Here is a 22599-nt window from a genome sequence, read left to right on the forward strand (position 1 = left end):
TTCAACAGTGAAGGGAGGAGTAAAAGCACTATAGCTTGAACTCATTTCATTCTTTCCATGAGGGCAGTTTAGCTCTTTCCACTCAAAAAAAAAGATGTTTATATAATCCACAGCTTCTTGGCCTTCTTCAGAGGCCCTGTCCTTCTGATCAGCAAAGCAGAGCGAAGATTAAATGGTCTTTGGGGCTTTAGGTGTCCATAGACATTAAGTATTTTTAATAAATCAGGCCTATAATTTATAACTTTAGCATTTAAAGCTGCTAAAACTCTTAGAAGCAGCTATTCTTAGACAAGAGTGTGGGGAAAAATATATTCGTCTGTTGACGGACAGGTAGGAAAATGGCAAACTTCAAAGCTCGTATGATTTACAGATATATGACAGATTGTAGAATAGATGTTTCTTGATTAGTAGTCTGAAAATTTTACTAAATCTTACAGTCATGCAGAGGAGGAGTCAGGGTAGCTGGATTTTATTTAATTTAAATGCTTGAAAACGTAGTCGAAGTCGTTTCTAGAATTTATCCTAAGAAATATCTGGTCGAAGAGGCCTCAAAATGAAGTCAGCTGGTACAACCTCTGCTCCATGGAAATAACATTAGGCTTGGAAACATGAAGAGGGGGGACGGGTGGCACAGGGGTCATCGCGCTGCAGTCCCTGTGGAGTTATGTTGCTATCCTTGTGGAGTTACGTTGTGGGAGAGGGGCCCAAGGTCCCTCTTGGCCCTTGCTCAGGCCACCCCTTCAGCTCCGGCCAATGCTGGGGCTGAGCTAAGAAATGTGGATCCTTCCTTACTTCCTTTCTCAGGCCACCCCTTCAGCTCTGGCCAATGCTGGGGCTGAGCTAAGAAATGCCGACCCTTCCTTCCTTCCTTTCTCAGGATGTTGAGGAGCAACCGTGTGAGTTGTGTGGGAAACGACAGCTTCACGGGCCTGAGCTCAGTCCGCCTCCTCTCCCTCTACGACAACCAGATCACCACCGTGGCACCCGGCTCCTTCGATACGCTGCATTCGCTCTCTACCTTGTAAGTCATGTTCATGTTTTACCTTACCCAAATTTAAACCTCTAACGTTTTGGGGCCTGTTTCTGTTAATGGTTTACTGTATAATTTCACAGCATGAGGTAAACTTAAGGGGAAAAAGAGTTTGTAGAGGGATTTTTGAGAAAGCTTGTTTTCTGGCCCGTCTTGGACACATGAAGAGTATGCTTTCATGGTGCCCTTTGATGCAGCATTCTGGTTTCCAGAAGTGCCTGAGAAGGCAGGAAAACCATCCTGCTCGTCCTGCCTCACAGAAACCCACTAATCTGAGCCAGGGTAGAAACCCATCTTTTGGGTGGGCATCGCCTGTCGCCACTGGTGGAATCACTGTGTTCAAATCTGTCTTTCTGCCCTGTGCCATCCGATTAGTATCTTAAATTGCCTCACCTACTGAGGATCTTAATTCATACATGTTTTATAATAAAGCTTTAGTCTCATTTTCTACAAAAATAAACATCCCTTTTTTATTTAAATGTGATATAATTTAAGGGGAGGGAAAACAGTGAGTGAAGCTGCTGTTCAGTTTACTGAAGAAATGCTTTTTGTAGGTAGCATCATTCAGGAAAATACTTAATCCCCTTTTTACATAAAAAGTGACACTTTGCACCAAGTGACTAATTTGTGCATATTAAGGATGACATGTTTATAAATAATGGAGTTGTCGATAGGTTTGTGCTGAAGTAAGGAAATGCCAAAAGTAGTGAGAGTCCTAGAAGTAAATTCATTTTTATAACTGGCATGTAATCAACTTAGCTGTCACTTCAGATAGGAAACTTATTCTCTGGAGCAAATAAAAGATGGAAATCTTGAGATGACAAATTAATGGAATAGCTGTTGTCAGGTTAAAGCTAATAATGTAATGTAATCAGCCTTCATCTCTATATGAAATTATTGCATTATCAGTATAGAGTGGCTTGACAACAAGTCAGGTCTTTGACAGTTTTAAATTATTTCTAAACGAGTTATATCAAGATTCACCACACAGAGCCTAAATTACAGCTTTCACCTATGGTTTGTACATAGTATTGTTTGAAGAACGATATTTAAGCTTAGCTTTTTGAAAATAGAAATAGAATGCTTAGGATGAAAAAATGGTGTCATCTGAAGTAACTTTCCTGCGGTTCTCAGAAACCTCTTGGCCAATCCTTTCAACTGCAACTGCCATCTCGCGTGGCTCGGGGACTGGCTAAGGAAGAAACGCATCGTGACGGGGAACCCTCGCTGCCAAAAACCCTACTTCCTCAAAGAGATTCCCATCCAGGATGTGGCAATTCAGGATTTTACATGCGATGATGGTAAGAAAATATTTGAACTTTTTATAATTTCAGCTTTCATACATATGGTTCCATGATTCCCATAGATCCCAAAGTGGTTTGCTTTAAGTAACTTCATCTTCCTTCCATCTTCCACCCATTTTTGGATGATCAACAAGCACATGGCTATTGTATATATGCTTTCAAAAGTTTTTCTTGTCTATGCTCAGTAGTGTAAATCATAATTTAGAGATAATATAAAAATTAAATGAACTGTTCAAATGTTGTAGTTCAGATGCTGATGCTTGAATTAAGCACTATTTCAGGTTATTTGATCAAATACCATGCCATTTTGCTTAGTTTGTGACTTCCTCAACGCTTAATAAAAAGAAATGACTGCTGTCTTGCATCTCTCTCACACATGCTTCCATTTATTGCATTATTACTTTATCAATTTCAAGGCTGTGCCTTTTCTTTAAGGAAATTTTGTTTATTTTTAGTGATTTGTTACTTTTGAAAATCAACAGATTTTTCTTTATTATCTTTCATTTTAAGTTTTGCTCTTTCTTTAGTGATCTTTTTTTTTTTTCCATATAATAGCATTTTTACCTAGTAAAACAGCTTTGTACTAAATAAAGTGTCACTTGAAATGTAAATTCTTGGAGCGATGGTTTCCAGAGATCAATTAATGTTTTCCCTACCTAGAGAGATTAGAATGTAGGAATATCACGTTTGCTTATAGAAGTTCCAGGTGGGATATTATTGCTAGTACTGAAGTGATGGTTGCATAGCAAGCTTAGCATCTGCTTGTTTTTATTAACCAGGAAACGATGACAATAGCTGCTCTCCGCTGTCCCGCTGCCCTGCAGAATGTACTTGTCTAGACACGGTAGTTCGCTGCAGCAACAAAGGCCTAAAAGCTTTGCCTAAAGGCATCCCAAAAGACGTAACTGAACTGTAAGTGGCACGTTTTTGTCCCTTTTATGAACATCAATGTCAGATGTATGTTGTCAGGTTCAAGAATGAGGGGAGGAGAAAATGAAGAATTGGATTCAGGAGATATTTGAAATTACTGGAAAGCTTTAAAAATATATGTATATAAAATTGTAATCACTCTCAGAATTTATACCTCCAACACTGAACCATCATATAACTGAACATGGATGTCATGTAACAATGGGTTAAAATATGGGAAAGAGTGAATCCGATTAATCAGTGGTCACTGTTTCGGAATGAATGAAAAAGTTCAGTTACATGAAAAAGCAAAAAGCAAACAATCTATTAATGTGTTTGCATATTTTCGTAATGACCATGGGTTTGTGATATTTCAAAAAGACTGATTGTAATAGAAAGTCTTGGTTTTGATGTAGGCAGTCTTATACAATCTGGGATATTTTACGAATCTCTTGATGCATTTTTATATGAGAAAAATGGTAAGGATTGCATTTTATGAAAAAATACAATTTGAATATGCAGTATTGGACAGTATATGGACAGTAACTGATATGAAAAAGAGCCTGCTACCTCCTGTATTTTTTTAAGATAATAACTGAATAAGCTACTCATAAGACTAGATAAGTCAATTTTTATGCATTATGAATGGGGAAAATATAAACCTAAAAATTGTGTTATTAATCTGTTTCGAATCTTGATCAGATAGGTCACAAGATTGAATGAAATAGATAGAAATTATTGACAAGAAAAAAGTTGGGTTTGTGTTACTTATGTCAAGTATTTAATATTAAATTACTGATGCTTCATAGTGGCTGATTAATGTAGTGCTTTTTCAGAAGACATCATCAACTGTGTATCTTAAGTCACTATAACAGTTTTATTGTTTTACCATTTGGTATCATATAGAAGATTGTAAAATGTCCACCACTAGTTTGATGCTTAATAGCATCCAAAAGGCTTTAGTCATTAATGAAGAGAAATTATTAAGAACTCAAATTAGCACACAGCTATATAAGCCTATAACTTACTTCATTAGGTTTTTGTGTTTTTCTTTTTCTTGAATAGAAGATGAGATGACTTAATTAAATGTAATCTGGCCTAATAAATACAATTTGACGATTTAAAGGCATCAATGCAATGTGAAATTAAGCAGCTAAAGAGAGATAGTTTTGGAATTGCAAGTGGAACCCTTACTGTGACTGAAAACTCATTTGTGTACAATTTTGTATGCTTTAATTAGTGTCTAAGCATGCAATTTTGCATATTTTTCAAAAGGATAATGGAGGTTGTTCCTGGTAGCAGTTGCATACTGATTGATTCTTCTTGTTCATTAGCATGCATAACCCTTCCAAGATGTACTCTTCGTGTATTTTATAAAATATCTTAATAGTTGCTTCATTTGAACAAGGAGGAATTTTTATCAGCCAAGTGGATACTTGTAGTACTTCAGTTCTAATGAAGCTAAAGCAATATATCCTAATTTATCTCTCAATAAAATAATTTTCTCAGAATACTTACTCCTTCAAAAAGTTTAAATGTTGTTGGTTTATTTTTTTTAATAATGAAGTAATATGAGCCCATGCTTCATTCAGGGCCATTTATGTAATGCCATTAATGTAGTGTAAGCATAAAATTTGTTGAGACACGTATTTTGCATTTGGCAAGCAAGCTTTTTGATTAGATGTAGACAGTTATTTCATTAAATTTAACTGTTACAGCCCATCCATTTAGTCAAGACAAGAGTTTCCAAAGATGCTGCAGCATACTTAAAGGCATTAAGCTCAAAATCAACCTAAGAATGTCTCTATCAGAGGCTGCTCGCTCTTAACTCAAGTGTGTTCCAAGTATTTGGATGGCTAAAATGTAATGAGGGTGTAGTTTTTTACTTGGGTTCCAGGAGACACAAGTAATACCACCATCATACCACCAGCAGCAAATCGTTTGCCCCAGTTGAGAAACTAAAGACCCTTAGTCTTCTTGCCACTGTCTGCTCCATTGCAGAGAATCGGGTAAATTCAGGACTTCTTATCATCTCTGAACTAAATCTCTGTAATATCAGGGTCTGTTTCTATTTACAATAGCTCAAAATCCACACTACTGTGACTGGCCGAAGTCAGATTTACTTTTCACCTGTAGATGTGTGTGAAGCGGAGATGATAAAGACCTCATTTTGCAGTCTTTACAAAATAATTGAAAGTACTAAAGTACTACGTAAGAGTTGGTTGTTATTACTGTGAGTTCATAATACTCAGAATATCTGGATCTTAGGCTACAATTCCTCAACTGTGTCTCTAAACACCAAAATCTGTAAGCAAGGTTTCTTATAAAACAGAAATATTATGTATTCATTTGTTACTACCTTTATTGTTGCATTCTAAGACTAGTGGATGAAGACGATATAGTTTTAATGAAAAACATAATGCTCTATGTTTTATTCCTCTATTTTAGTTATTTGGATGGAAATCAGTTTACCCTTGTTCCAAAAGAGCTTTCCAACTACAAGCATTTAACACTCATGTAAGTAGCTCTAGAATAACATTCTCTACTGAAAAAAAAAGACAAACAAAAGCAAAATACCTTACTCCATTATACCTAGTTTTAGTTATAAGAGAAAAAAAAAAAAAAAACATAACATGTATTGTATTTTTTAGCAAATAGGTTATCCTATTTTATTCTATTTGTCACATCCTACACATAATATACTCGGTCACGTTTTATAAACAGGGACATTTCCTTCCAGTGATTACATCACGAAGCAAATAAGGAGAAATTATCGCTAACCTGAAAAGAGATGTAAGAACTTACAAAGTGGGGGTAATTAGGGTAAGGTGTTAGGGTAATACGACATTTTGTTACGCAGCTCCATAGAGGCACTAGAATTACTTGATTTACAAAAGAAACATTGTGTGATACGCTTCACACCATGGTATGCTCCACAAAGGAATAGCACATAGAGCTGTTGTGACACTTGAATGTAACCCCCTCTGTTTCTCCCACAATATACGGTTTAATGACTCAAGAAAGAGCTTGTCTAGAACACCTTAACTCCCAGCATTCCTGCTGACTCACTCTGTGATTTGAGGCAAATCACTAACTGCTGTTAAAATTTATTACCTCTCCTTCATGAATGATTTGAATATGATTTCTGTACCTTGTAAGGATAGAGTGAGAGAAGCAGGAAGATTGTCGATGTAAATGGCTGTAATTCCGTGGCTTTTGTTAGGACTATAAAAATTTATACCGGCTGAAGTTGAACTGTGTAACATTCTGAAAGCACTTCATGGTTCCATTATAATCAGAATAAAAAGTGGAGGGGAATATCAAAATCCCTTAAATTTAGAGCTTTGCTGCAAAAATTGAAAATTGTTTGGCATTCAACAACAAGAATTTGATTTCCTTTTATTTACCTCGTGGTCATGGTCACAAATTAAGAAAAAAATTGTTTCCAAAACCTCTTGTATTTTGCAAATAACATTCAGAAAATTCCTATAGGAAATATTTGTGGATTGTTTAGGGAAGTTATACAAGATCTCACTTGTAGCACACAGAAAATACAAACTTTGGAACCTCAGTATAAGAAGCAAGCATATAGATTGGACTGTGTGTGGTAACAGTATTGATGGAGACTAGATATATGTCTAGAGACAGGGTTAATTAAAGGCACAGTGACAAGGTTTCCATCACAGATATTAGGTACTTATGGTCTGTTTTGCACAAATGCAGCCAGAAATTGTATAATTTTACCTCCTAATCAGAAAATACATCAAAACAATTTAGCAGACAAATGGAATGCAATAAATTATAGATGAACAGTAAATAAAATGCAAATAAAATTGCAAGTATTAACAGTCTCTATTTATCAGACCTGTGGGGCACATTAGTGTAATCTCTTCTGAACATATACTCATATTGCTGTTACGAAGTTGAGAACATTCCTCAGCTGTGTTTGGAAAACCAAAACTCCATGCATGCTGCTTCTGTGGCCAAAGAATTAAAGAGGAGTCTCCCAGATTCCAGATTAACAAGGAAAATTGTTTAATTCAAACTTTTCCTTTCTATTTTAAATAGATCACTCTGTTATACTTGCCTAATATGTTTATTATTATGAGTCAGTTGTCTTACATGCTTTCATGAAATTTCAAGTGGAGAAATATGTATATTGCACAGCTATTCAACATTACTCTTAAATTAAAATATCAAGGTCCCATCAGAAACAAATGTGGTATTTCACCACAAAATACCGTAGACAATAGTGAAATAGTCAAGATAAAATGAATACTAAAGTACAACATGAGAATAAAGAGCAAGCAGTATTAGCATTTAATACAGCTTCTTCAAAGCTTCTTTGAAGCTACCGTCTTTGAAGCTACCAGCACACCACTCCAACTTCCATCATACTTATGCTCAAGATTTTATTCATTAGAATATTGAACAACAAGAAAGATGTTAAGGCTTTCTCTATAAATCTTAGCTAGTGTTCCTTGTAATAATAGCCCTGGGCTTTGATGTCTTCAGCATATAAGTGTTAAGTAAAGTATTAGGTGATACTTACTCGGGTGTCATTAGGGACATGACTAGAATGATTTCTGCTTTAAAACATCACTTTCATTTCCATACTTGGGTTCCTGTAGGATGGCATTATTAACTCAGTAGCATGATGGACATTGCTGTTGTATAAGAATGCATTGCGCTGCCTTGTCATCTGTGTTGAAATGAAAATGCTTTTCATTGATCAAGCTAAACGCTTACTGGGCTTCTATATGGCATGTGAAAATAAAAATATCCGCTGCTTTAAATGTTGATACCCATGATGATGCTACTTCTACTAATAAAAATAATGTGTCTGTCAGTTTAACTTGCAGTGTTTCAGGACTGGTGCAGTCATTTTAAGGTCTGAATTTCTGAATTTATTTTTTATAGAGATTTAAGTAACAACAGAATCAGCACTCTTTCTAATCAGAGCTTCAGCAACATGACTCAGCTGCTCACCTTGTAAGTTTAAACATGTAACAGTGACTCTTTGGAAGCATTACAGTATTTTTTTCTTATATTTATCTTGGAGAGGAAGGGCATTTGGTTGATATTAAAGCTTGCTTGTTGTGGAGGCTGTAAAATAACTTGTTTCCTAACTAGCTATGTGTGCAAAAGCTGGGTTTGGTCATGCTCTGCATTTTGTTTACTGAATGGCTAATATACTTGCTGACAGTATTTTATATATATTTTCAGAATTCTTAGTTACAACCGCTTGAGGTGTATCCCTGCACGGACTTTTGACGGGTTGAAATCACTTAGGTTGTTGTAAGTATTATTTTTTTTTAACTATTACTATTTTCCAGAATTTTTATTTGTGTACAGGAGATGCCAAATCTGCAGGAAGTTACTTGATTTTCAAACCGATAAAATATTTTAGAAGTGATAATTATGTAGCCTTAAAAATCATAAGTGCTTCATTGTGAGGAACTATATTCTCAAAATGCTACACAGGAAGCTATGTGACCCTGGACAACATTGTATATACAGGCATATAATTTTACTTTTCTTCTTTTTAATCTTGGCTGCATTTCTTTTTTGTGTTATGATCCTCATTTTTATAAGCATTAAATTCTAACAAAAATGCCATATGTATAAATTCCTAGATACATATCAGGAGATTTTGCAGTTGAATTTTGAATATTCCTATTCCAACAATAAATTTCTTTCTTTCTTTCTTGTTTCATTTAATATGGGAGTATTTCCCAAACCGGTACCTCACGGTTAACTATTGAAAATCAATAAAATTATTTTTTGGTTCTAAAAAGCTTTCCATTTTATCACTAGGAAAAACATTGTTTAAAGGGCACAAAAAGGGACACAAGAAATAAAGAACAGTCGTTTTAGTTTACAGCTTCAGTTCATCATTAAGAAAAAAAAACTGCAAAAATTCTTTCTCAAGTCCCCAGCAGAACATGTAATTTTTGCCTCCATTTGGGTAGTTTATCACTATTTAATAGCTCAGTTGGATTAAATGTCTCAAGCATGGCATTATTTAAGTCTGTGCACATAACTTCAGTTATTTTATATAAATATGGAAAATTTCAAGAACCATAATTCTATATGTGTTATATATAGATGTAACTGAACTAATTTATAGAAAAAGAGATATATTTTGTGCAGGTTTGCTACAAGAGAGATAACACTTGTCCCTGTGTTGATGCTTAGTAAGGTCTTTAGTTCATTAAATTTACTATCAGACTAGGGAAGAACTTTAACACTTATATTAGCGAACAGTCAATGCATGTATGTTCCATGAATCCATGAAAGATGAAAAAAAAAAGTATGAACATAATAAATGAGAATTTCAGGGAATTGCTGAAAAAGTCAGAAATAATAACTCTTCTGCTATCCCTAGATCAAGACAGTACTTTGCTGAGGTGTGCTTACTTTTCGCGACCTTTATTCTTTCAGTTTTAAAAGAATCATACTATTAACATTTCTTAGGAAAATTCAGGATGAAAATATCAAATGATGACTAGGCTGCCAGTTAGAGCTTAAAAACAAAGAAAAGAAAAAAACCTGGAAACACTGAGGAACTGGAAGAAAAAAAATCTGAAAAGCTGAAAACTGTTTACAGAAAATGATATTTGCAAAGTTAACCTGCTGATTTTTATGCATATGTATTATTCTGTTTGTTTTCTTTTTAAGGTCTTTACATGGCAACGATATTTCTGTTGTTCCTGAAGGAGCTTTTAATGATCTTTCAGCTTTATCACACCTGTGAGTATTCCGATGGACTTTTTATGTCACGTTTAGCAAATTTCATGTAGTCGAACAAAGACAAAATGCAAAGCCCTGCTCTGGAACAAGCTGGTGCATCAGTACAGGCTGGGAACTTGCCAGAGAGCTAACACCTCAGGAGAAAAGTCCTGGGCCTCCTGGTGGGCAGCAAATTGAATGTGTCTGCCATGTGCCCTTATGGCAATGAAGGGTGAAGATGCTCTGGGCTGAATTAAATAAGTGAGCAGCCAGGTGACTGAGGACAGTGGTCTGTCTTCAGGACAGATGTACACCTCAGGAAAGTACTCCTTTATAGAATAGCACTCCCTGCTGCTTGGTCCCCCTGAGGCCACATCTGAAACATCTGTTCAGTGTCTCCAGTACAAAGCAGATGTGTATGAACTGGAGCAAATCCAGGATAGGGGCAGGCAAGGTTGGGAAGTGGCTGGGTCCTATGAGCTCTGAGGAGAGGCTAAAGGAACTGGGCTTATTTAGCCTGAGAAGGAAATGCCAAGGAGGGAACTAATAGTCTCTAAGCCTCTAAGGGGATTATAGCAGTGATGGAGACAGATTTAAGTGCCCAGTGAAGAATAAGTCAAGAGTCACAAGCTGCAAGAAGGGAAGTTTGAACATAATGAAAAATTCTTCACTGTGAGGGTGGTTCAGCTTTGGAACAGGTTGCCCAAAGAAGCAGAAGAATCTCCATCCCTGGAGATTTTCAGAGCTCACCTGGACACAGCCCTGAGCAATCCCACCCTGACTTTGAAGTGAGCCCTGCTTTCTGCAGGAGATGAGACTAGATGACCTCCAGAGCCCCTTAAATTATTCTGTGATTCTGTGCCGGTGTCTGTTAAGTTGACATTCAATACATGGCATCTGATTTCAGAATATAATTTGAGGCAATACTTTTCCTGCTTTTAATGTTCAATGGGAGCCTAGATTAGAACAAGTTACCTGTCTGTAAACCTCATGTTTACAGACAGTTATTAAATCTTTGCTCGCAATTGAGGAGGAAGTTGACTGGTGCCTTTAGGTATATCTGGTTTTTATGTTTCAAACAGCTGCAGTTCTTAAAAACTTAATTATCCATTTCTAGTTCAGTATTGGATGTTTACATTTACTTTGCCTTTTCTCAGAAAATTGATGATACTGATTAAGCTCTGAGTCATTGATAATTCATTCAAATGCCATTATTAAACTAGCTTTTCTGCATGGACTATCAGTAAAACTTACGTAGATTTGATTGTTGTTGCTGTTATTTTTTTCTTAATGGCCACCACTTGTCCTCGCTAACATTCTGATTTTAGCAGAGAGATTGTGTTGTCTCAGTTCAAGCTGCCGTTCCATCTTGCAAATATGGAGTGGATAAATTCTAGGTGCTTCTCCTTGCATGGGAAGTTGCCCATCACTGGGTCTGGTTTTTGTTACTGTTCTGGCTTAAGCCTGACTAAACAACTAGAGAGATCTTTTCTTGTGTTCAGCTGGAATTACGTAGTGATAATTAAGAGAGGGGTTCCTGCTCAGTGTGGCCAAAGAGAGTGTTTCAGCAGTTGTAGTTTCTACCACCTTTGCTTGCCAAAGATTTTCTTGTATTTCTAGAAGACCCATTGATCCAAAGTTGTGGACCAATCTGAAAAAAAGTACTGAAACATCTGGAGAATGAGGATGTTCTAATACTGCCATTTGACAGTGTGTGCACACATCAAGATTATCTGTTGAAATTTCTACGATTATTGTATTTCTTAAAAGGAATATGAATACATCTTTATAGAACAGCACAGTGCTTCTCTCCTCCAAATTAACTACACAGTGTATCATTGTTCTTAGAGTTTTAAGAGGATTTATAGCTTCTAGCAGAGTAAATAGAGACCTAAGGAGCCTTTACAGAAATTAATTGTGAAAATCTCCAGCTAAATTATTTTAAATTAAAATTTATTTAGTTATTTTTAATTAAAAAAACCCAGATTTATTTAAAGAAATGGATTTGCTTTCTTAACAAGGCATTTCTTATGTACCTACCACAAAGCTAGGATAATGTTGTTTTATTTACTTATGCAGCAGAGATGTCTTACAGAATTCTGCACGTCGCTCGGAGTTCAGTGGGAGAGCTCCAAAGAGGAAATAATTAAATAAAATTTGGAAGCTTAGAAACAGATGGTTTGTACCAGCCTGGGAGCCATAAACTGAAAAGGAAAAATAACTGGGTGGAACTCTGTGGGGTTGCCTTGGCTGCTTCAGAAGAAATACTTTATTCTTGCTAACTTAATTTCCCAGTATCAGTTTCATTCTGCTGATGCAGCTGATCTTGGCCATTACATGCCAAGGGTGAAACAGAGCTAATTAGTATTAGCTATGCAAAGTTCACACATAATGCAGCTACTAGGTTTCTGGACCAAGTTTACTGCTAAAACCATCAGTTCTTGATTTAGAATCCAAATTCAGACACTTCATGCTCTCATGGTCAATTTGGTGGAGAAAGGGCAGGTTTGTGGTTTGAAGGTTTTTTTGCCAACCTGTTTTCTGGCTTCTCATTTTAAAAGAAATTATTTAAAACTTTATTCCCTTTTTGTTTGTCTGTTTCCCATAGGGCTATTGGAGCAAATCCTCTTTATTGTGATTGTAACATGCAGTGGCTATCTGACTGGGTAAAATCAGAATACAAAGAACCTGGTATTGCGCGTTGTGCTGGTCCTGGAGAAATGGCAGATAAACTTCTTCTCACAACTCCATCCAAAAAATTTACTTGCCAAGGTACTGTTGTTGTTTTGTTCTCCTTGAAGTGTCAGTTTTGAATTTTTACAAATATTTGAGCTGTGAAATAAGAATCCTCTGTGCTCTAAATACATTTATTATAGCATCTTCACCAGCCTTGTCATCATTCCTCCTCGTACTTAGGGATGTAGCCATTAGTTCCATTCAGGAACTATATTTATTTTAAAGACTTCAATGCCTATTTCTTTTTAAATAGATGGAGAACAAAGTCTTTGGACTTGCAGTACAATACTTTTCAGTACATGGATGTACATAGGTACTTGGTACTGTCTGAGTCATGAACTACAGTTTAAATATCTACACTTCCTTTAGCCAAAGAATGTCCTTTACCTTCAGACTGTTTACAGTAAAAACTGTAAATACATCCATAATCCTTGCAGTCTGCAATTAATTGCATCAATATCTCCAGTATGCCTCCTCTGATATTTCAGAAGAAAGCATTAAAAATAAATAAATATAAACCAACAAAACCCCCTGTAGAAAAAGTGGTGTGATTATCTCTATAGAGGTCTCATTCTAAAATGTTGTTATATGGGGATGTTTCACAGGGTTTGAACCAAGTGTATTTATGCCCATGATGTGATTTATGCCAATGTTGCTGGCATTTATATCACAAGTTATATTATTGTCTGTTAATTCCTAGTTCTTTTTCTGCACCTTACTTTTTTTTTTTGTTAGAAAAGTACCTTTTTTACTCACTTGGAGAGAGAAATTTCTTTGCTTTGCTGTTTACTCTTCCTTTGTTCCATCTATTTCTCCCTTCTTAAATATTTTAAAAACACAGAAAACTTTTGCTGCATTTTCATTTTTCATGGTCCAGACTTAGAAACATTGAAATCCCCAATTAAAAAAAAAAACAAAACAGACCAAAACCCAACAAATTTTACATGCACTTATACTTCTAAGATGTTACTAAGCTTATGGTTATTTCTGAGGCATCAGATAAATATTGTCTTAAGTCTTGTAGAAGTAACTTAGTCTAGTAACAGTCTAGGTAATCTTCAAGCTCTTTTGATTTACTTATCTTTTAATGTATCTTCAAAGGTGAGCTTAATTGCTTTGTAATTTCTTCCTTAAAAAAACAATGGGACTTTGTCGCAGTTTGTCTCATCCAAAGTTGTTCTTTAGTGCATGTTCATCCAGTTTAGGCTTCTGTTGTTGTTCAAAACACTTTTTTGTAAACAAAAGCTGCTGGAAGCCATTTTGTTGCTTGTGATGCCAATGAATTGTCTCTCCCTCCACATCCTTCTCGCAGTTTTTCAGCAGTACGTGTCTCTGAGGTCATGCCAGCGTTCGTTGCATATGACACTCATCTGTTGCAAAGTCTCACTCTGATTTTAGACAGGACATTTGCTGGCCAATCTGATCATTTTCTCTACAAGCATCCACTGAACAGTATTGCAGATACGCTCTTGTTACACACTGTTGTAGGGGTACAAGTGAAAGAATATTTACATGAACGTGAAGGACCTGTTTGGCTATTTTCCAGCTCTGTCAGTTTTAAAAACTGTATCACCCCTGCTTATAATCATTGTTAAATTTCTGCCAACCAATCCAGAAAATACATCTTACTCCCTCTTGCCCATCAGAAAATATCCTTTATATTATTATGCAGGGTAAGAACTGCATTTGTTTCACTTCCAAGAGTGGAGATCTGGTATTATGGATACCTTTGAGAGAAAATAATTTTCCTGCCACTGTCCTATGAAGATGCTCATAATTACAAATTGCAAATCAGCAGCTTTTCAGTGACATGATGACTCTGTAAGACATTATATGTCTGTTACTCAAAGATAAGTAATTTTATCTTTTGCTTAAAAATGAACTGCTGAATAGAAATTATAAGACTCCATATTCCTATTAGAAGCAAAATTTTAGTCTAGGAGGGAGAGGACTGTTTTTGGAATATCTGTTGATGGTCTGCTTGGTCTGCTACTGTGTATATATTTGCAGGAAAAGAGTAGTGTATAATTCCCTCTTATCAGTATCTCTGGATTCAATTGAAAGTGAAACGGATGCTTGAATTTTACTTATATAATGAATAGTTCCCAGTGAAAATGAGCATTTTAAAATGAAGTCAGTTGTAAAGCTCCATAAAATCACTGTACATTACTCTAACTTTATAAATTATTTTACTCCAGGAATCATTCCATAGTATTTCCTCTTTCCATTCTTTTTCTACATTTATGGGTGGTTTTTTTTTTCTTTTTTTTCATGTGGCCTCTAACAGATTCTCAATCTCTTACTTTTACCCCTTTACTATCCGTGCCCTGCTTCTAGAGATTCCAGGGCCTTGTGGTTTTCTGATACCAGGTAAGGTTTTAAGTAGATCTGGAATGGGTGATCTGATTAAGAATGGACCTTCTGACCTTCCTTCTGTGTACCGCAAGCAAACTTCTTTCCTAAGACACGCATGTTTACTGTTTGTTTTCCCCTTTGATGAATTTACAGCTGAGTCTTCATGATACATAATTTTGCATATTGTATGTTTTGTTCTTTTAAGAGCCTGGGTTTGAGGTCTGAAAATTATCTAACTGAAATGATCGTTTCCACTGCATTGTCCTAAAATCAGTGATTTCGTTAGCAGCTTCAATATGAGTGAGTCAGTGTAGATACTGATTTTGAGGCCATGTGCAAGAGAGAATACTACTCAAAAAATGTCAGAGCTCAATGTTTTTCTTGCAACAGGATTCTCCAGAAGCAGTAAGGGAGGTTTTGTGTCATGTTTTTTTGAAAAATGTTAGACAGCTACGTGTGGACCTGTGTTTGTTAATAAAATACAGTTAGGTTTTCACTCTGTACAAAAGAATACTGCATTTTTTTTTCTTTTATTGTAAAGATGTTTTCTTCCAGTTAGAGCTTATTCAAGGATATATATGTGTACATATGAAAAACTAAACAAAAGGTTATAAAGCCAATTCTTCTTCATATATAAATCTTTTAGCACAAGCAGAAAAAGGAAAGGAATGGTATAGTGGAAATGAAAATAGGTTCCAGAACTGCCTTTCCATTAAGACTTCTGTAAAAATACCTGAAAAGTTTCAATTTTTTGATCTTACAAGTGAAGAATGATTAATCAAAATGTTATTTTTTATTGGATACTACATGTATGCTAGTTTGAAATTACAGCACAATATCAGATACAGTTTTTTTTCCTATCTTGTTGAGACTTAGGTTCACATTTTCTGGCTCTGTTTTAGAAGTGAAATTTAAATTGCTAATCTGTTTGGGAAAATAACCATAGTTACTAAATGTTTTTTTAATTCATGCCAAATAATTAGCATTTTATTGCATGATAAGTAGAAAAGAGGATAGGATGTTCTTGAGGCAAAGAAGCATAGACTTCCAGGCTAGAGCCCAGTGTTAAAATTTATTTTTTTTTAAGTATGAGCCTCTTGCACCTTATTTTTTTTCACAGACCCTCTTAATGTACTCTAGCAATAATCAGCAATCATCTAGAGTACACATGCAGGACTTTCTAGGTATTAATTCTATGGTGTTTGTTTCAACTCTTCTACCTCTGCTGTTTGCTGCTCTAACAGAAACTTAAATCAGGTATAGGTTTCTCTTTCAAAATAAGGTAGTGAAGACAAGAATAGTCAATAATTCATAAAGATTGTGGCTCTGGCGATAAGCATCTTATCACAGATGACCACATTCATCCCTTTAGGTTTGCTTGTAAGCTGTGAGACAGGATACCAGCAACTGCAGAATTAAAAAAAAAAAAATTAAAAATTTCAACCTCTCCTTGTTTGACACCCCCTAAGGAATCCTTAGGAATCACATGGCTTCCTTCTATGGCCTCTCCTTTACAATGACTTATCTGAGATTTATTTTGTAAATAAAGTTAAGAAATCTAAGTATAAAAAAGACTCCAAACCCCCATATGTCAGTAAAAGTGCCCTGTCAGCTTGGAAAACTGCTCATTTGGAGTAAAACCTGTAATGGAGTTCCACCAGTAGGTCTCAGGAGCCTAGGGTTTTGTGTCTAGTTAGAAGAAATCACTGGTTATTCCTTAAAATGTACAAATCACCTATTTTTTTCATGGGTGAAATCTGAAATCAAGCTGGAGGCAGTAATGTCATAAGGCAATAGAGTTGGAGGTGGCAGAGAATGTATGTTCATTCTCTTATTAGGCATTTGGCCAAATCAACTGTTTTCTCCTTCAGTAATCAAAGTTTTTTTCTGTCACAAAGTGTATGAAAATGAATCCTTATTTATATAGAGGTAATGTCTAATTTTTAACAAATAACCAGTGATTTCTTTGGTTGTTTGACACAAAAAAAAAAAACCCCAAACCAAACCTGATGGTTCATAACTTGAAAATTCGCTGTGACAAGGCTGCATTAAAGTTTTAAAACAACAGAGAAAGAAATACATCTCTCAAAATATTTATACAGTAGAGATAAGATTTAGGTAGGCCAAAGCCCTAAGTTTGGCTTCTGAAGCTTAAATTTTGTCAGGACTCGTCTCTGAATTCTCTCTTTATAATCATTAATATGAAAAACTAGACTGCACGGATTGCAGCCCTCTTTTGCACATAGATTCATGGTACAGTTTGCATTATTTGTGGGCTCAGCTAATGCAGTAATGCACATGACTGGGGCTGACTCTGTAAGGGAGCAAGGCGCAATATAGAGCTATTTACAGTGAGATGGCTTGGACAATGCAATTTAGATTAGAGTTTGCAGGTGTTCAGCCACTTTACTGGTTCATTCTGCCACTTCTGTGATCCTGCAGATAAAAAATTAATTAAAAGAACAATACGTTAAAAATAGTGTTCTCAGGAAGACCATCAAGGGAAGGATTGCAAACTGCAAGAGCCTTTTTTTCTCACAGGCAGCTTTTACCCCCTAAAGAGTCAACAGCTGAAATTGTATTCTTCATTTTGGTAATAAAAAGGAAAGGTAATTATCATGGATCAGAACTGTACAGATTTCAGAGAATGGGGATATGGGAATGACTTTGGAGTCAGCTTCTTTTTAAAAAAAAAAAAAAAAGTGATAATTAAACCAAAAATCCAACCCCAAATTTATTTGGTCATGTCAGAAGGATGAAGGACAGTCCAGCATTTCATTAGTATGGAAACACCAGAAAGTTTAAAATATAAATTTCATTTTAAAACTTAAAGCAACATGACAGATATATCCTGTAAGATATAAATTATTACTTGCGTGTTTCTGATTATCCGATTTGTATTTTTAAGGGCCCGTGGATGTTAATATTCTTGCTAAGTGTAACCCCTGTTTATCAAATCCATGTAAAAATGATGGAACCTGCAACAATGATCCAGTTGACTTCTATAGATGTACTTGCCCCTATGGTTTCAAGGTAGGTACTGTATGAAGAGGAGAAAGCTTGCTGAAAGGCAAACTTCTTTTTAACAACCTTTAAGTTTTATTTGGCTCCCTTCCACTAGTGTCTGTATTTTCTTCTTAAATTATAATTGTTGTTCCCTGCATAGGGTCAAGACTGTGATATTCCCATTCATGCTTGCATCAGTAACCCGTGCCACCATGGTGGAACTTGTCATTTGAAAGAAGGAGAAAAAGACGGTTTCTGGTAGGTTGTTTTTAATGGTAATAACAGGATGGAAAACTACTGAGTTTTATAAGCTGAAATAATTTTTGGTGTTAATCTTTGTGTTCTCTGTGTTTGCTGGTAAGTGCACCACAAAGGCAGACTTTCAGTGCTTCTGAAGTTTTCAGACCATGTTGTTGTCCTTGGAAAGCTTCTAAAGCTTTGGAACTGTTAAAAACAATAACAAATGATTGTGATTAGTTGAGGCATATCAGGTCAAGACAACATAGTATTGACTTCATTAAGCTAATTAATAGCTAGCTAGATCCCTGCTGAAAAAATCTCACAATTCATCTGTTGTCGTGTGTATTACTTCAACAGACAGCATGTAAATGATAAAATGTAAATCCCAGTGAAACAGAAAATTAATGATTCATTTGAAACTCACTATGCCAGCAGATAAACATGCTGTGAGCATTTTTAATCTTGAGTTATTTAATCACACAGTACAATTACTCCAGATGTACTTCATGAATTATGAAATAAAGTTCTTTAGCATTCTTATGTGAAATTATTAGTCATTTAATAATCTAGACCTTGAGCTTGTTAGAAATGACACTTCAAAAAGATACAATTCATTATCCCGCAATTCATTATGACATTATTCTTATTTTTTAATCCAAATTCTGCCCAAAGCTTAAATAGTTTTCTATTAAAAATTAAGCGTATACATCTTAATACTGTGCCTCTTGAATTTAAAGTGACAGTCATGTCTCAGAATTTGACCTTTTTCATTTATTTGTTTAAACGCTACAAATTTTGAAAATCAAAGCAATCTTATAATGAAAGCTGCAGAAATTACAGATAGTGCATATTACTTGAAAATGTATGTGAAGTCATGTTTGTCTGATCTTTTACATTTACTATCTATTTTGATGTATTTGTTTTGGATAAACATACTTAAAAGTAAAAAAAAAAAATTGTTTTGAAGAGTTTATACAGCCTTTGTTTTTATATATTAATGGATGTATTGTGCATGGAATGTTAAACAGAGCTTTATATTGGTGCTTTTAACTGAATGATAGTGGAGCACTACTATTACATACTAATCCCTGATTCCACAGTCTTTTCCATGTGTTTAACTTTCAAACAACAAAAGGACTGCTTTCCATAAGAAATATAATCTAATCTTATATTAAAAAGGTAGCATGCTTTTCAAAAGCATGCTCAATTTCTTAAGAAGCTCCTTAAACTAAAGATTAAGGCATGAATTTCGAAGGCTTTTTTATGTAATGTAAAATATGAAAAATATTTTGATAACATTTATTATACGGAGGTTTTACATTATATCAACCATGTTCCTTTACAGTGATTATAAATTATTACTATTATTTATAGCAATCATGAATTATTGTACCTATTAGTTACAGAACTTCTTTTCTGGTCTCCCCAGGTAAAATGTCCACGTGGTTAGTTTTGTTTTCTGTGTTACAGGTGCACTTGTGCAGATGGATTTGAAGGTGAACACTGTGAAGTAAACGTTGATGACTGTGAAGACAACGACTGTGAAAATAATTCTACTTGTGTGGATGGAATAAATAACTATACTTGCCTTTGTCCACCTGAATATACAGGTAGGAGTATAAGAGAAAGTACAGGGTAGGTTATTGAAGAATTCCTAGCAGAACAGTAATATTTTTCAGTTTGTAGGTGAATTAGCAGATACTCTACAACTGACTTAAAGCCAGGTTTCCCTCCATACTCGTTCAAACCCTCCAGGTTCATAGTCAAAAGTAGGCTTAATGCTCCCTTGATAATTCCTATGTTAATTTTGAAATGACAGCATTTTGATATTTAAACTATCATTCAGAATGTGTTCCTCCCTACTGTTTACCCAGACACCCCAATGAGGAAACTCTGTAGCTGCAGGAATCTGATAAATGCTCTGCTTTAATCCTGAATATCTTGTGTTTCTACCAGGGCAGAAAAGGATCTGTCTGTGCCAGTAGGAAACTGAATGTGGCACCCTTGGATTCTGTCCTGCCCCCCGTTAGAAACATGAATGCAGAGTGTAATGCTTTCCATTCTAGCACACACAAAAAAAACAAACAAACAAACAAACAAAAAAACAAAAAAGAAAAACCAAAAGAAGAATCATTAGAGAGTGTCTAATTATTTGCTTCTATCAGTTGGATGCCAGCATTCCCCTCTGAGGCAGAGGGTCTCTCACTTGCTGTCATCATCTCCATGGGAATGGAGGATAGTTAGAACAGCAACACTGGAGAACAAGAAGTAGGATCTATTGTTTACATCGATCTGTCTTATAGTTTTTCTAACTAGACAAATCCATTTTCTGTCAGTTCGTTGACCACTAGGAGAACACAGCATTTAAAGTCACAAAACCGTGATTTGAAATGCATAAAAAAGAAATGTGAAGTCCACCATGACTCAAGAACTCTACTCAGATATCCCGTATCTTTAATTAAATCAATTTAATTAATTTAATTTAATTAAATCAATCAATTTTGAGCTCTGGAAAACTGGGAGGAGAGGTGAATTCCTGAATCAATTGCATTTATTGAAAACACAGGTATTTCCATCATTAGTTCTACAAGGTATTGGATTGCTCAAATGTTTTAGGGTATTCAAATTAAAAATCAGTATTTACATCTTGCATACTCACAGTGAGTGAAGATGATAGAACACAAGTATAAGAAATAAAGCTTCATAATCTAATATATTTATTCATCCAGTACTTATGCTGGGTAAATGTTTGGTAGGAATCTCCCCATACAGATTAATCTACAGTACCTACAGCAATACAGGTCAAAAGAATAAGTAGCCAGAAGAAGGCATTAAAAAATAAGTGGATGGTCCACATCTGGAAGAACAGTCATAATCTTCTGCTTAGACAAAATAGAGTTTTGCCAAGCACCGGTACCTTAATACCTAAGAGCAACTGACAATTCAAGCCTTAGAAACAAATAACAGGTAGCAGCATCAATAAGTAGAGACAGGTGTTTGCTAGTTCTCCTATAATTAATATTTCAGCTATATGTGAGTTAAGCTTCAGCTCCCCTGGGGTCAATTGCTATCTCCTTCAAAAATGGGATCAGATATTTTACTGTGCAGGCTGAAAGAAGGCAAACCCAAGTTGCATCAGTCCAGTGTTGCTGTTCAGTGGCTCCATGCTAAAAGGTTTCATCTATCTATTGGATAGCAGGCAATTCATCTGCAGGTGCATTCCTCCTCTGCAGCTTTGCAGGTGTTTGCACCTGTGTAATTCATTTCTTCATTTTCAACAGTGCTTGAGGTGCATTTAACTGCTAAAGTCAACAGCTTCTTGTGTTCACAGTATGCCATGGGGGGGACTGTTTTCTAGTAAAAATATCCATGGAGTGGATAAAAAGGCTTGTTTACATGTGCTAGCCTAAAACTTTGATTAAGTATGCCAGTTGCATTTCTGTAATATTGTCATTGAAATGTGCATTTTACATTTATGATTGAAACAGCAATCTTAGCATTTCTCTATACATCTCTATGATTAGAGCAAAAAGGAGACCATAAACATCGGTAACATTTCTGAAGTTTGTATTGCAGTTGTGCTTCTTCAGTCATAATATAAGAAAGTGTATTTTTTAATTTGATTCATAACTGTGCATAATTCTAAAAGGATAATGCTATGAGTTTACACAGCCAGTCCTTTCGTTTGCTAACTGTAATTCTTTCAGAAAAAAAAGAGATTTCCTTTTACAGATGCAAAGCCTACTCATAGTCGCTACCGAAGTGAGTAGGTGAGAATCTTCTCACCAGCTTGAAAATAAATCAAAACAATCTACTTGTAATCAGTAAGGTTAGCTGTTCTGTTTTTTAAAAAATGCTGAGAATTTACACTATCTCATCAGATTTTTTTCAACACCTTACCAAAAACAAAGACATGTATTTTTTAAACTCAGAACACCAGAGCCTCAACTCATTTTCTAGATAAGTTGGGAGAAAATTGTAGCAAAAGTTCAAGTTCTACATTCCACGAGGTGCTACAATAGACTATCTTACAAAGCATCTGAGGGTAGAAAACAACGAGTGAGAGCCTACGTCGTTTTTGAGAATAATTGCAAACAGAAAATGTAAAACATTGAGCTTAGTCAAGGGGTCTTCACATCTGTCATCCTTGATCTTGCATAATAATCAAATAACCTTCAGTGTTAAGAAATAGACTGACAGTTGCCTGGACACATCAGGATCCAGAAATGGCAGTGTTCAGAATAAAAATTAACCTTGCAGTTGCCTCAAGTGTGTATGAGGTAGCAA

General features: G+C 35.4%; 1 protein-coding gene across 1 annotated transcript in view; it reads left to right on the top strand.

The window, feature by feature from the left end:
- Positions 1-22599, top strand: part of SLIT2 (slit guidance ligand 2) — a 454506-nt gene that overhangs the window by 395884 nt on the left and 36023 nt on the right. The window contains exons 22-32 of the mRNA XM_014937040.1: positions 878-1021; positions 2165-2331; positions 3114-3246; positions 5692-5760; positions 8164-8235; positions 8470-8541; positions 9925-9996; positions 12584-12747; positions 17975-18099; positions 18233-18330; positions 19783-19922. Coding sequence (XP_014792526.1) covers positions 878-1021; positions 2165-2331; positions 3114-3246; positions 5692-5760; positions 8164-8235; positions 8470-8541; positions 9925-9996; positions 12584-12747; positions 17975-18099; positions 18233-18330; positions 19783-19922 — 1256 coding nt within the window. The remainder of the gene's footprint in view (positions 1-877; positions 1022-2164; positions 2332-3113; positions 3247-5691; positions 5761-8163; positions 8236-8469; positions 8542-9924; positions 9997-12583; positions 12748-17974; positions 18100-18232; positions 18331-19782; positions 19923-22599) is intronic.

This window comes from Calidris pugnax, unplaced genomic scaffold (genome assembly GCF_001431845.1).
Source record: "Calidris pugnax isolate Ruff unplaced genomic scaffold, ASM143184v1 scaffold49, whole genome shotgun sequence".
Classification (NCBI taxonomy): Eukaryota; Metazoa; Chordata; class Aves; order Charadriiformes; family Scolopacidae; genus Calidris; species Calidris pugnax.